General features: G+C 44.7%; 1 protein-coding gene across 3 annotated transcripts in view; it reads right to left on the bottom strand.

Annotated features, from left to right (window-relative positions):
- Positions 1–5,900: 5,900 nt before the first annotated feature.
- The window catches only part of WTIP (WT1 interacting protein), an 84,259-nt gene continuing 74,107 nt past the window's right edge, over positions 5,901–16,052 (bottom strand). For all 3 annotated transcript variants that reach the window (XM_058845799.1, XM_058845800.1, XM_058845801.1), the window contains 3 exons: positions 14,969–15,020; positions 13,195–13,263; positions 5,901–10,050 (listed from right to left, as the gene is read on the bottom strand). In XM_058845799.1, coding sequence (XP_058701782.1) covers positions 9,898–10,050; positions 13,195–13,263; positions 14,969–15,020 — 274 coding nt within the window. In that variant the 3' untranslated portion in view covers positions 5,901–9,897. The remainder of the gene's footprint in view (positions 10,051–13,194; positions 13,264–14,968; positions 15,021–16,052) is intronic.

Genomic DNA, 16,052 nt, shown 5'->3' with positions numbered 1-16,052 from the left:
AGTCATATGGAAATTACTGACTGCAGTGCAGTAGCTGCCTAACTTCACACTATCTTTTGGCTCATCAGCCAAGGAAAGTATTTCACCTCTGAAGATATTGTGATTAATACAGGAAAAAAAAAGATCATCAAATGGTGAAATCCATCATACTTTATCAAAGCACTGTCTGGTGCCTGCCAGAGCCATTGGTTTAGCAGGTTTTCTTCTGTATGTTGCAGAATAAAATGAGATTCACAGAATGTTAGGGGTTGGAATGGACCTTAAAGAGCATCAAATCCCAACCCCCCCTGCCGTGTGCAGGGACACCTCCCACAACATCAGGTTGCTCAAGGCCTTATCCAAGAAACATGAAAAGAAAATTTTGTCTTGCTCCACCTTCCTTCTTTTCTGATTCTGTTTGAATTGCACATTCTTTAAGGACTTCTGCTCCTTTTCATTTCAGGAGCATTCATGGACTCTTCCATACAAACTTTTTTGTTAATTTTCCCCCATTCTGATGAGGCTTCTGAAAAATTATTGGCCAGTTATATATTAACTGTCAGTACATTTATTAATTTTAAAAATAGGGGTTTCTGGCTTTAAAAAATAAGTTTTTATCTAGAGATTTGAAAATGTGCTGTGGTTAGGTGAGCAGCTAGCAACTGATTGCAAGGAGAGTAAGTAATTTAAAAAAAGGTTACCAATATTTTCTTCTAAATAGATAATGAAATAACATCTATAGCTAAGTAAAGGCAGATCTAAATCCAGTTGCATGTCTGTCACTTTTACCACTAACTGCAGTATATTGGTGTGATAAAAGAACAACGAGCCAAATAAACTGCTGTTGTAACTTTTATGGGTGAGGAATGTAGGTAGCAAATGAATTATTCCACAAGATAAGACATCACTAGAAGCAGTGGGATGTGTCTAAAGTGACCATGATGTTTGTTGGGCCAAGGCTTGCCATTTTTACAAAAGGATTCACGTGTGACAGTGACACTGCACTGACAGCCCCAGCCTTGTGCCCAGCCAGCTTCCTCTTCTGCTTTGCTGGGAAATGCCCTGTTCAGGAATGGAAAGTAAATGGTGCAGAAAGCTGTGATGCTTTTTTTTCCCCTGTTCTTTTTCTGACATAGGAAGAAGTGGGAAAAAGGATGAACTCCCAGGTGAGCCCAGACACAGCCATATATGGAGGAGTGTCATTACCATCTTGTTGGGAGACAGGCAGCAATGCCTGATGCAGGACACCAGCCCCTTTTTTTGGTTCACTGAAGAAGCTCTGTGAAAAAAATTTTGGGAGCCATGTCCATTGATACAGGTAAGTGCAGTTAAACATGTGGCTTGAAGGTACTGCAGATAACTCCTGTTATTCTCGCCTTGGCACTGCACCCTGCCTCACAGGCCATTTTAATTTTCTGCCCTACTCTGTTGTGTATCCATCCATAGTGTGTGAGCTTTGAAAACTTCAGGTCAAGACACCAAGGTGAGACCAAATCCCCACAATACCTGACCCTCACAGAGCAGAATTTATCACTGCTTTATTTCCCTCTGATAGCTTGTTGCATTTGACTCAGGAACTTTTCAGCTGCATGCTTGAGATAGTAAAAGACACAGCTTTATCCAGTGATTTCCTCTCCTGTCCCAATGCCCTTGAGGACTCAGCAGGACCCAGCACAGTGCCAGGGTCAGCAGTGCCAGGCCTGCTGACACCGTTTGGGAACTGTGCGTGTCACCGTTCCCTTCCTGTGCTGGAGGCACTGAGGGTGTCTCTGGCTTTCATTTCCTCGCCAGAGCAGCCAGTAATTAACTGATCAGTTGGCTTTAACATTCCTGCAATAGTTTAAATGTGCCAAATTTTTAATTAACATGTTTTTTTTGGATAGTCCACTTAACCGCTTGACTTACTGTGACTAACCAAAGCAGACCTTGTTCTTCAAGGCTTCCCAGACATGTACATACAAATGAGGGGGTTTGAGGATTTCTTTTTTCAGCTGTGATGCAAACCTTTAAGAATTTGTTCTTAAATGTGTTGCTGGATAGATACTTTATCACTTCTGGCAAACCAGATCTCCTCATGGTCTCTTACTTATTGTACAGTTTTCAGTTTGTCCTTCTCCTGTGCTCTTTGTGTGAGCAGTGATTTATATTCTCTAATGTTATGTATTGTCTTCAGATGGGACAGAAACCAACAGCACAGGGACTGCAGGTACTGCAGACATGAGCCAGTTCTTAATACATGTTCTTAAACAACATGGGAACTTGCCTTTGTTGTCTCAAAGTGTTAAGAGATGGTGGGAATTGTATTGAGTGCTCTGATAGGATCTCAAATGATTTTTGAACAGAAAGAAAATATTTTTTTGGTCTTCTGGAGTTTTATCAGAAGTTATGGTGAACCACATAGCTTTTAAAATTACATAAATCAGCTGCTGATTAGCCCAGTAGGGGTGACCAAGGAATGACCTGCAATTTATTCCAGAAACCAATGCCCTCTGTTTAGAGGGTGACATTTTCATGTCTGGCTTAGACACCCAGTGAAGACTGATGTCTCCTACTCCATGTCCAGTAGCTCTTGGTCGCTATTTAGCAAATTTAGCTAAATCCAATGATGACATCAAGTTGGGTGGGAGTGTTGACCTACTGGAGAGCAGAAGGCTCTGCTGAGGGATGGATCAGGACAGGTTGGATGGATGGGCTGAGGCCATCGGCGTGAGGGGTCAACAGGGTAAAATGCTGGGTCCTGTCCTTGGGTCACAACCACCACCAGCAGAGCAATGTGCTGGGGCAGAGGGGCTGGAAATGTGCACAGAGGGAAAGGCCCTGGGGGTGCTGGTGACAGTGGCTAAACATGAGCCCAGGAGCACCCAGGTGGGCATCAGGACCAGGGCAGTGATTGTCACCCTGTACTTGGCACTGCTGAGGCCAAACCCTGAGTGTTGTGTTCAGCTTTGGGCCCCTCACTACAGGAAAGACCTGGAAGAGCTGGAGCATGTCCAGGGAAGGTCTGGAGCCCCAGGAGTGGCTGAGAGAGCTGGGGAAGGGGTCCAGGCTGGAGAAAATGAGGCTCAGGGGGGACCTTCTGGCTCTGCACAATTCCCTGACAGGAGGGGACAGCCAGGGAGTGTTGGGCTCTGCTCCCAGGGAACAAGGGACAGGACAAGAGGAAATGGCCTCAAGTTGTGCCAGATGAGGTTTAGGCGGGGTAATAGGGGAAAAAGTCTTCACAGAACAGGTTGTCAAGCATTGGCATAACTATCCCTGGGTGGATACAAAAGGTGTGTGGATGTGGCATTTGGGGACAGGTTAGTAGGGGCCTTGGCTGTGTTGGGTTAATGGTTGGACTCAATGATCTTAGAGGTCTTTGCCAACCTAAACAATTCTATGATTTATGTACACGTGCATATTTTGCTTTGTGCACACGTGTGTTGATGGTGAGGTGTTGCATCAAATGACATCTTGTCCAGCCATATTTATTCTGAGTCTATGAACTGTGGGGACAAGATAACCTCACCAGCCTAGTTCACATATTCCTAATAGTTTCCATAATAGCCAAATGTCTCTGGCTCAGTCCTGGGATGACCTGGCAGAATCCTGGTTCTGTGCAGTAGGTGAGGGGTGCAGCCCTGGGGACAGCTGGTGAGATGGAAGAACAGGGCTGGCCAGGCCCTCCCAAATCATCTGCACACCAGGTTTAGCAGCCATGGGATTCAACAGTGTCAGAACACACGGGCTGTGAGCTGGCTGCCATGCCAGGGACCCAGGACAGGGCCAGAGACCCAGGACAGGGCCAGGAACCCAGCACAGGGCCAGGAAACCCAGGACAGGGCCAGGGACCAGCACAGAGCCAGGGAACCCAGGACAGGGCCAGGGACCCAGGACAGGGCCAGGGAACCCAGGACAGGGCCAGGGACCCAGGACAGGGCCAAGGACCAGAACAGGGCCAGGGACCCAGGACAGGGCCAGGGACCAGAACAGGGCCAGGAACCAGCACAGGGGCCAGAGACCCAGCACAGGGCCAGGGACCCAGGACAGCGCCAGGAAACCCAGGACAGGGCCAGGAACCCAGGACAGGGGCCAGAGACCCAGGACAGGGCCAGGAAACCCAGGACAGGGCCAGGAACCCAGGACAGGGGCCAGAGACCCAGGACAGGGCCAGGAAACCCAGGACAGGGCCAGGAACCCAGGACAGGGGCCAGAGACCCAGGACAGGGCCAGGAAACCCAGAACAGGGCCAGGGACCCAGGACAGGGCCAGGGACCCAGCACAGGGCCAGGGACCAGAACAGGGCCAGGAACCCAGGACAGGGCCAGGAAACCCAGGACAGGGCCAGGAAACCCAGGACAGGGCCAGGGACCAGCACAGGGCCAGAGACCCAGGACAGGGCCAGGGACCAGCACAGGGCCAGAGACCCAGGACAGGGCCAGGGACCAGCACAGGGCCAGGGACCCAGGACAGGGCCAGGGACCAGCACAGGGCCAGGGACCAGCACAGGGCCAGGGACCCAGGACAGGGCCAGGGACCAGCACACTGCAGCCTTTGGTGGTGCTCCCCTGGGAGCCAGGGCCTGACTCACACCCACCCTGCCATGAACAAATGTTCTTTTTTCCAGTATGTGCTTTCTGCACTGAGGCCCACACAGAACAGTTAAGATTTTAAAGTATTCTGTTCTTTTCAGTCAGGCTGATTATGAGTTGGTGTAAATTCTTGCTGCATTAAGATGTCCTAGATTTTTATTAAGTACATTTGTGTTACCCATGTAGTAAGGCCCTGTTAAAATGCTTTGAGTTGGCCAGTCTTTGTGGCTTTTTTTTTTATTTCCTTCAAGGAGGGCATGGATTGCTCATTTTGAATGAATTTTTGAAAATAACGAGTGAGAAAATAGCATGTATGTGAAGGCCCTACAGAAGTATGGTACATCTGTTTCAAAGCACCAAAGTGCAGACTGTCCCTAAAACAATTGTGGCATCTGTAACTCTTTCCATTCTGACTGTGCAGAAGAAAAATTTGCCAAAATAGCCGTGGTGGGAAAACCTCTAGGAAGTTTCTTTCCAGCTGTGAAGTTATTTGGGCTTTGCCAAGCCAGGGTGGCAGAGCTGCAGAGGCCCCTGTGATGGGAGGGTGGCCACAGACACAAAGTGCAGCCTGTGAGTGTTTGATGTCTGCTGGTCACTGGAGGGAAGAACATTCACCAGGAGAGCAGACTGGCCAGCCTGATGGAAAGGAAGGACACCATGAGGAAACAAGGAAGGAACTGGCTGTTGTACTTTCTCCCCTGGCCAGCTGGAGACAAGACACCAGAGCACGTTCTGCCCGACAGACACAGCTGCTCCTGCAGGACCATGGGGTGAGGAAGGTAAATGTGACCAAGCTCCCATCTGTGCCATGAAACTGGAGTCAGGAAGATGGCAAAAAGTTTCAAAAAGGCAAAATAGATAAACATGCATCTCTTTGATCCTATCAGAGCTTTGGCCACAGTTTCTGGATTACTGTGATTTAGCAAGAGTATAGAGAAAGTTCCCCAAACCAAGGTCCAAGTGTTTCAAGCTAAGTTCATAGCCCAGGCAAATACTTCTCTTGTGTAACACTCCAAAAAATAATGAGAGTTTTGAAAAGGAAGTGTTCCTCAATACTGACTGTCTGACATGTGAACTAGCCAGACTAGTTAAAGCTTAATTAAAAAGTGCCAGAGTGACTAAATTCTTTTCTAAGTGCAGCTGCAGAACGTTAGCTGTGGGCATATTTTAGACCTTAATTAGTAACACTTGCACTAGAGGACCAAAATCTTTCATGAATGCAGCTGCAATCAATTAATATCAGTCAGGCATTTCTGTAGGCAATACAAGGGTTCTGAAAATTCTTTTAGTGCCCACCTAGATTAAATTAAAAAAAAAATACTTACATGCAACAGACTACAAAACCAGACATAACTACAAAATGTCTTTATTGAAAAAAGCAGATTATAGCATCTAAGGTTAAATGAACTTCTGACTTTAATATTAAATAACTTAAGATGATAGCAAGTAGCTTCTTCTTTAGATAAATAAATCTACATTTCCCAATTTTTTTCTTCAACAATCAAGGGAATCAAACACTGAAACACAAAACCACAAGTAATTCTAAAGACTAAAAGACAGAAGCACATTGAAAAGTTTTACAAGGATATATATATACAAAAATAGTTAACTAATGTATATTTTCAGCATGTAAACTAGTTACATGATATACAAACTGGGAATTCATTTATTTCCTACAAAATAAAAATCAACGTTGGTCCAAGTTCTTGGAAGAAAACTATATTCTTTTAAAGAAAATGAAAATATTTCTCAAATGAAAACTTAATTTAAGTCAAATTATATACTCTAGTTACGGCATTAGTTACAGGATGAATCACAAACTTTTAAACTTTTCTTGAAACACAAGAAAGCAGCTTTTGTTTCCTTTAGAGCTTTGGTTTACTTTACTACTCTGGAATTTCTGGTCTTAAAGAGTTCCTCTAACCATGTTTTCCTTTTGAAGCTCCACCTTACAAAATATATACACACATGTGCACACAAGTGAAAGGAAAAGGAAAGAAACCCAAACAAACCCTCTTGGAACCTCAATTCTCTGAGTGCATTCTTTTGTTTTCAAATGAGTATTTTGGTCCTTTCTTTGGAACATGTCCTCCTGTGGACGAGGGACCCTGCACTGCCCACAGCAGCTGACGCTGGAGAGGCTTGGGAAGATTCCCTTCCTACAAGGGAAGGTGCAGGACTGATGCAAATGAGAGCAGGTTCTTACTGATGGGACTTTATGGAAATAGTACAGTACAGTAAAGGCTTCTGAAGAACAATTGCACTGTAAGATGAACTTAGGAAGTTTTCATCTGTGTTGAACTGATTTAACATAAGAATATTCCGTAAGAAAATAATTAAAACAAGATTTCTCATTTACGTAATTCCCCAGGCAGGAGGTAAAATGTGTAGAAACTGTCACTAGCACTAAAGAGTACAGCACATCAGTATTTTAGGTTTGATTTTATTTTTCTCTTTGATTTGAAAAAAAACCCAACCAAACCTGGGAAATCTCACTCAAACCCCAGTTTTTACAGTAAATGCTGGAAAAGCAAAGCTGTACTTCGTAATACAGTAATGGAATGCATCTGTCTGTAGAAAATACTGGAACAACAACTGCTGCTTTCTGGTTTTAAACAAATCTCTTATTCCATATTGACATATTACCTTTCAGAATTTTTACCATGATGACACTTAACAGATCAGACCTGCACAGAACTACAAGAGACTGAAAAATCAGCATGTGAAATAAAATGAAACATTATTCTGTTCTATGGGATGATCGTTTTGAGAAAAAAACCAAAGAAATGTTCTGGTATGTACATGTTTGAAAGTGTGCTGGCCCTTGGAAGGTATGTTGGAAACTTAAACCTGTCCCTGATGGAGGCACAGTGTTCAGGAAGGTGCTGGCAGAGGACTGGGCTGAATGTCAGTGTCAGTCACCTCCAGCTCTGTCCACTGTCAGTGTGAAGGTTTTGCCTCTCTACTGGAAGAGCAAAGCATTTTTCCAGTTCAGCAAGTAACTGTTATTTGTTCCCAGGAAGAGACCCAAATCTTCTTTGTGTATTTTAATCATCTTTTCTTAATCTGGGTCCCTTAATATCTATTGTGAAGACAAGCAGGTGAAAATACCTCAAGGCTAAATGTGGTCCAAAGCACCCTCCTGCAATGGAAAAAGAATTCCATTGTAGCTGATGCTAAAAGTTTATCCTGAAGCTCTGGTGCCTTCCATGTTTGTAATGACCTGAAGGAATTGACCTGGCCATACAGTCCAGTTTAAGACATTTTTTTTCCCCTTTCTCCAGCATTTGCTGGCATGTGTAGTTCCACTTCCTCCTGAGGCTGGGCTGCTGACTATGGACACAGAGAGAGTGTCAGCAAATGCAGAATTGCACGTGCACTCCTGGCCTCTCATTTGCAGGCCAGGCCTCTAGGACCACAGTGCAGAAATGGGGCACTGATTGCGCTGTAGTTCCTTCAAATCCTGGCATTCACATTAAACATTTTAATTATAAACTGATATATATTAAATACAAAATTACTTTGCCCAGGACCCTTCAGTAGGACAGGAATCTGTCCTACTGAATCTAGGCCATGGAAGTCTGGCAGAAGTTCAGGAAGCATCCCTTTTGTTCCTTACTAACAGAAAAAAAATAGTTCTCAAGAATTTTTTCTGCTCCCCTGCCCCCCACCTTTCCCCATAAGGAAATTCCAGACTATCAAAAAGTTCTGTTAAGGGAGTTAATTATTCCACTTAGGAATTAGTGGCCATTGGATGCTCTTTGTGCTTTTCAAGAGCACCACAAATGGCTTTCAAAAAGTCAATGGAGCATAAGAAACTAAACTGCAATGGTGTTGCCAAATAAGTCATTCCATCAGTCTGCATGCTGAATTTAACACAGGATCATTTCCGAACGGATCGGGCAGATTCTCAAGTGTGGAGAACTGGCATGGAAATGTCCCAGTTTACACATGCCAGGAACCTGGTCTGGTATTTCTGCTTCCTCTGGAGCTGAAGAATTTTATTTTATTTTGTTGTAACTTTGAATACAGTTAAAGACAGCAATGATAAATTGCAGCTTCAGGAAGGCTGGGTCAATTCTCATGAGAATGCAAGGAATTTTTTTGACATACAGATGGTGTGATTTGTATGTAAAACATCAGCACGTGGTAGAAAACAAACCATAAAAAAAGATTCATCTAACTTCCTATATGGAAGACATATATCTCTCCCCAGAGCTCTGAGGGTACTGTAAAAGCTTATGCAAAACATGAAAGTGTGTACATTTTGTGTACAGCTAATACTTGTTGTAAACACCGATGTTTTGTGGTCTGACTCTCTAAATTACTATTCCTAGTAATACCAGGACTTACTGCACTTTGTTTTCCAGTGAAGACAATCACCATAATCAGTTCAAAAGTAATCTTGAAAAGAACACAAAGCTGAAAAGGTAATACCAAACCACTGGGCCTCTCTTTAATAATGTCTCAACATACAATCATGAAGCAGTTGGTAACAAATGAAGTCTTGGATAAAACAAGCAGTATAAAGACAAGTGTACCTTTGCATAGAACCCTATTGAACAAAAAACAGGTTTGAAAGATGAATTCTTTAGTAAGTGCCAAATGGTCCAGTTGATAGGAATGCATTTTGAAGCCATGGCTACACAGCCAGAAATTACAGAGGGCTGCAACTACTGACCCTGCATGTGCCAATCTTTTGGATACAATCCTCTGTACCATGGGTTTTACATCAAATCCTTGCCATATTTCTTGAGCAAGCTGAATAATTAGTCTTTGGATGACTGTGGGACCCTGCAGGATGGAGAGCTGGCCTGACACTTCTTCACAGAACACAGAACACCCTTCCTTACCTTGCTGAAAACTGCCCTGGCTTAAACACCTGCTTGCTGCCTATTCCCTACTTCTGGAATCTAAGTATTCTCTAAGACCAGAATTCAACAAAACTAGCTAAAATGCAAGCATTTATCTTATCATGCTTGCTGCAATATGATAAGGTGCTAACTTTTGGAAAGTAATTCTACTCCTTACTTGGGTGAAATCTCCACTGAAGGAAGCAAGTAGGGAGTCCAGAACAGCCCTTTGTACCATTGTTTTCAGAAATGCTGCCATTTACAGTTACAGTTTAGTGGTGAATTATTTGTTCAAGTAGACAGTGTCTCAGTGAAAATGTCTAGATAAAAGAACATATGTACAAGATCAGAAAAGGACCCCCTCACCTCTGATTTAAAAATAAATAGATGGTTTAGATGGTTATTACTGGAACCTCATCTTTAAAGGAACATGAAAGTAATTTTTAAACTTTTGTCTTCTCTTTCAAACAGCTTATTGATCATGGAAATGTCTTTCAGAGTTCTGTGACATGCATGGGGTAGCTCGGAGGTGGATGTGATGGCAGTTTGATATTAAGGCGCCTGATATGACAGCTGTGGCAGAGCAAGTGGCCCTCTAGGGGATAACAACGATGGCCTTCCTCATCATTGAGCTGCAAGCCACAGTCCTAGAAGAAAGAGAGACATCTCAGATCAGTGAGTGACTCAGGCAGGCCTCTCACAGCGCTGCTGGTCTGTCCTGCACGGCCCCAGGAGCTCCCTCCCACCTCCAAAGCCAGCAGCCTCCACAGCTTCTGGGAGGTGCACCCTGACCATCTCACACTGACATTACTGAAATCAAACAGCACAGGCTGTAATAGTGCCCAGCCTTTTTTTCACCACTGTTTCCCATTCTGATCTCTCCTCCATCTAATATAATGGTGATGCAAATCAAAAGCCTAAAAGCAGGCTAGGGGCTGACCCTGACAAACACAACCTGGAAGAGGCTCAAACAGAGAAGGAAATAATTCTGCAGCAAGGCAGTGAGCAAGATGTGGGGGAGCATAAGTAGAGAATGAGAAAGGAGGGGAAAAGGGGGGAGAGGTGACATATCTTACTTCTGGAGCAGATTTACACTAATTTGGAATTAAAAGAACTTAAAGGCTTCAAGGCCAGTGGTCCATCTTCAGTAGAAATGCTGGTAACCCCTTTTTACTAACCCTTTACAGAGAGAGACTGAGAAGCAACTAACAGGGATCCTGCCTGCTGACTCTTATGTACACTGCAGTAGAGACCATCCTGATTTCCACTTGCCATCACTGTAATTCTGAGGGCATTTGGAAATGACTGAAGTTTGGTGCTCAGATTTAATGTTTCAAGGATGTTAAATACTTAGAAATTATTAACATGATCAATTGAGAAATCAGGGATTCTGAGTATGTATCTGTGCACATAATAGAAAGAAAAAAAAAACCCAGAATAAACTGGGCATAGAGATGGTTTTACTACTGAAAACAAATGCAAAGATTTTAAGTGAACACAAAGTGTAATTTTTCAGCTTTCACAGTTCAAGTTTAAATCCTCAAATTTTACAATACTGAAATAAGACTAAAAATGGGCTTTAAAGTAAGCTTTAAAACTGGAGTGTTAGTTTAGAGGGGTCTTAATCAAAGTATCTGCCAAAGTAATTTTCTGTGTGTTGCTATATATTATATAATGATTTTATAGCAATTTATACAAGATTTAAAATTAGAATTTGCCAATTTCAGATGCCTTACAGATGTGCCAAGTGTTTGTATCTTTTTCCTTCTCCAAAACTGAATTCCTTTTCTGCAAGGAGAAAGCCTGCCTTGTCAGTGGATTCCAGTCTCAGAATGGGGCTCCAGTGATCTGCAAAAGGGCTTCAGCTCCTCCACAGAAATCAAATGGTTGCACATGGAAGAGATGACACAGAAAAGCTGCAAAGTTTCCAACCTGACCACTGACTGTGCATGGCCAGCAGGTGAGGATGACATCAAAAGCAGATGAGAAGTGGTGGTCTAAGTCATGGCAACCTTTGCTGAAGTTTTTATGTGTGTACCTCAAAATCCTGGCACTCACTTTTGCAGCAGCATTTGGGGACAGCAGTGTACAGAGAGCCTGATTTGAGAGCATCAGGCAGTAACCCACCCCTGCTGACACATGGCTAACTCCTGATTTCTGTACATAAATGCACTCTGCCTTTCTGGGCAGATGTGGAGGCAGCTTGCTTTGCCTCAAATGGGGAGGAGAATGGGGAAATGAATAATGAAACGACAGAAAATAAACCCCCAGTGGGACATTCCAGCATAAAGTCAATAGCCTGAGAGCAGGGGAGGGAGCTGTCATCTTAGGTGAAGCCTGCACAAAGCAATAGTTGGGGGAAGGAGGAGGGAAGTTCAGCTCTCCAAAATACTGTGATTTCCTGTGCCAATTTCTCGTGAAAAATTAATAGAAATAGATGGAGTATCAGGTGTCTGTTGAAAAGAGATGGCTGACTGGATGGGGCCTTCCTTACATTTAGGTACATACAATTTCAAGATGCCCTGAATTTTGTAATTTTCTCTCTCAGTCAGCAGATTCTTTGTAAAACCTTTGTGCAACAGTGCATGAAGGCAGCACTGCTGTATTGTTGCCCCTGGTGTTAACAGGTAAGATCTGTGTGGATATTTGTGTGTTATGTCAGAGTGCCAAACCTACAGCAAAAGGGAAGTTTTTGGTTGATCCCAACTTAGTGAGTTTGCTTCCCTTCTTATGTTCCTGGATGCAGGACTAAGGATGAACTCAGGTCTCCTCTCTGAAGCAAAAGCACTAATTCCACAACTTGATCTATGACAATAAATGTTTAAATCTTCTGCTCAATAAGAAACTACTCCCAAAAAAATGTCAGCAAGTCCATGGTATCCCTGTCCATTTCCTAGTAAAGAATCAATATTCATTCAGCACAGAAAAACCAGATCCCCTAGAAAGGCCTTCCAGTGAGACACCTTCCCTACACAGCCAATGTAAATTCAAGTCTCCTCAGATCAGAGCCTACAGACTGTACCTAGAGATGAGGAAAAAGAGAACTGGCACCTACCTACTCTTTGCTCACTCCCCCATCCAGAAGTATTGAGAAAATTCAACCCAACAAACCAAGCCCAGCTTTGAAGGTAATATATTGGGGAAAACCCCTCCATAATAAATTTGGTACTGGTGATGCTAGCACCACTTCCAGCCCAGGCAGCATTCACCCCTTTGTCTTCCTCCAGGAGCTCTGGGGCAGAGCCCTACCTGCCCAGGTGTGTTAGAGCCAGCAAGCACAGCCCATGGGGTGAGTCAGGGTCCTTCTGAGACAGAGCAGGACTCCCCTGCAGCAGAGCAGGACCCCCAAGGCAGAGCAGAGCAGGACCCCCTGCAGCAGAGCAGGACCCCCAGAGGCAGAGCAGGACCCCCTGCAGCAGAGCAGGACCCCCAAGGCAGAGCAGAGCAGATCCCCCTGAAGCAGAGCAGGACCCCCAAGGCAGAGCAGATCCCCCTGCAGCAGAGCAGGACCCCCAAGGCAGAGCAGATCCCCCTGAAGCAGAGCAGGACCCCCAAGGCAGAGCAGGACCCCCTTGAGGCAGAGCAGGACCCCCAAGGCAGAGCAGAGCAGATCCCCCTGCAGCAGAACAGATCCCCCTGCAGCAGAGCAGGACCCCCAAGGCAGAGCAGAACCCCCAGGGCAGAGCAGAGCAGATCCCCCTGAAGCAGAGCAGGACCCCCAGGGCAGAGCAGAGCAGATCCCCCTGCAGCAGAACCAGCCGCGGGGCAGGCGGGCGGAGCCCGGGGCTCACCTCGCAGTGGTAGCACTCCACGTGGTAGTCCTTGTCCATCGACACCACCCGGATGGTCTCCTCGGAGCCCTGGGGTGGAGCAGAGAGAAAGTGACAGTGGTGTCTAAGCATTTCTTCAGTTTTCACACAGTGCCCAGCTCGTTGCTTTGGAGAGCTGTTCCCCTGTTCCCCCATGCAGCAGAGCTCTGTGGCCACTGAAGGTCTTAACCCCAGGACCTGGCACTGCACCACTCCTTAGCTTTGTAGCAGCAGTCTGGGTGTCTGGCACATCTAAGCTGCAGAGGTAATTCGGGAATTGTAGCCAAAACCTCATCCTCAAGGAACAAATCAGTCTTGAAATCAAGTAATCTTCCAAGGGCACCCAGGATCTGAACAAATTACCAGTCAAAAACCTGCTCTTTGGGTAACTTTTCCTTGTACACATCCTGCTCTGATTTCCAGGACTTGTATTCCTCTCAAACCATCTGCTGCACAGCTCTTTTGCACATGCACATGTCACTGTGTCCCCACAGGGACTGACATACCAGTCTGGCAGGTAATTACGTGCACAGGCCAAACCTCAGCGTGAGGGTGGGTGTAGGAGAGTTGTGCAATTCCTGGCTGAGCCCCAGGCCCTGCAGAGCAGCCCATACCCTTCTAGTAACCTCACAGGCTCTTTTGCTGATCCACTCTGAAGACACAGCTCATTAAATTGGTTGCCTTGCATTGTTTCCAGGTCCAGGCGTGGTTGGAGCACCAGATATGACGTGGACTATGTCTGAGAGAAGCTGTGGGCAAGTTAGCACCTGCACTGCTAGACTTGAACTAACCTAAGAAATCTCCCTGGGAAAGAATATGGAGTGTGTCCTGCTAGTCATCAGGTGAGTCAGCACTATGACTGCCTTTTATTTCTTTTTTCTTTCTTGAAAAGAAAAAAAGAACTATTTTTTAAGACCCAAATTCAGTGGCATTTACATAGAGGTTTTCTCCTCACAACCCATTAGGACAAACAGTTCTGGTTCAGCCTTTATAGGGTTTTTGGTTATGTAAGACTTGGCCAGTTAACAGAAATACTACTGACAAATGAGAGTAATGTGCAGTGATGGAGAGGTGGGCAGGTGAGAGGCTCTAGCATCAGCAGTTACTGCAGCCCAGCAGCTTACAGGAGGGAAACTCTGACTGGAGGAAAAGCAGGGAGATGCTGAGGCCCTTGTTTACAGATGAGCTGGTCAGTGACCTCAGCAAAGGCAACTCAGAGGGTTCTGCACCAACCAGAGCATGAGGGAGCCCCACTCTGGCCTAATTGTGCCAACAACACTGTCAGCCTGGGCTGAGCTTGCAAGCAGGCTTCACCTGGTTCCATTTTTGTTGCTGCCTTTTCAACCCCTTTAAAAACTGTAATTCCATTGCCACCTCAGAACAACAGACTGTGTGTGGCCTTCTCACAGGGTCAGGGTAACCATCAGATGCCTTTTCAAGGGCTTTACTCCCTGAGTTGTTCTTGGAGCCCCAGTCAGTGTTTTCAGTTAAATGAGGTTTCTAACAGATTAATGAAGACCTGGAAAGCTAAGACCTGAAGACCTAAAGATATAAAGTACTATGCTGTAGAAGTAGTAAGACTATTACAGCCTCTGGGAATGTTTGGGAGTGACTTTACTGATGAACTTTGATTTAATTTGGTAACTAACATAGTACAGAATCTGGGAGAGGAAGGAAAAGCCTTTAGTGTGTTTTTAGGAAGTGTCCATATGCCAACAGCTGTTTTCCCTAAGAGTCAGTGCATGTTAACACTTACCTGTGCTGGGAGGATCGGCTGATTACAGGAAGCACATTTTGGTGCAAAAACCCTATGGTGCAAGAAGAAAGTGTTCCAATCACATTTAAAGCATCTTCAAGAAGTAGAACCAAGAGAGCCATTCTAATCATGCCTTGTTTTTAGTAAAATGGAGATCCACAGGATTTGAAATGCCTCTAATTGTTTGATGATATTCATTGAGAAGGAGATTTGGAACAGGCTGATCTACCCCAACTTTATTGTTTAGGTCTTCCTGACCTTGAGACATAATCAATCCACCCCTCTTCCTGTATATGCCATTTTTCTTTCTTTCCTTTATTTATAAAACCATTCAAATTCTTCCAGAGCCTTGATGCTTGACTACAAAGCAGCTCCTGACTTAGGGATGTCACTCTCTGACATCAGAAAGACATAACCATGCTAAAGGAGAGGAGAGGGGCTGATCATGGCCAGAATCTTCCAGCGAAATACACAAATGGGTTTATGGTCCACAGCTGCACTGTATGACAGCCACTGGAACAGCACTCACTGTGTCCTTGTAACACAGTCAGATTGGTACCAACAGGGCTGAATTCAGGGTGATTTACTCCTGCTGCATAACTGAGTTATTGGTTAACTGGAGCTAAGAGCACGATCCTGTTGCCTTTGAGCAGAATCAGGAAGGAGTCCAAAAGCAATCTTTTAACCCTCTACTTTTTGTCAGGTAAGGCTCAAATTGTTCTAAACTAACTGTTAATTACACTTCTGTCTCAGTTAACAAAACTTACACCCGTGTTAAGCACTGCCAGAACCTCTACTCTTGAAACAGCCAGCAGAACCTACCAACACCTGCAGAGCTGGTCTGGTATAATTAGTGTTGGTAGTCCTGAAAGTAGAGGAACAGCCCCCAAGAAACACATCCTCTGATACAATCTGATTTTCAGCCTCACTTGGCTGAAGTATGCCATACTTAACATACTACTTAACAAATCTTAAAATACTTTACAAATGAAACACATGAAAGAAGCAGTTGAGGGACATCTGAGCAAATAGGAGTGACCTTTTTACCCATCACAAGGCTTATAACTACATCAGTGATTTAACT

This window comes from Poecile atricapillus, chromosome 10 (assembly GCF_030490865.1).
Source record: "Poecile atricapillus isolate bPoeAtr1 chromosome 10, bPoeAtr1.hap1, whole genome shotgun sequence".
Classification (NCBI taxonomy): Eukaryota; Metazoa; Chordata; class Aves; order Passeriformes; family Paridae; genus Poecile; species Poecile atricapillus.
This window is presented reverse-complemented; position numbering and strand designations above follow the sequence as displayed.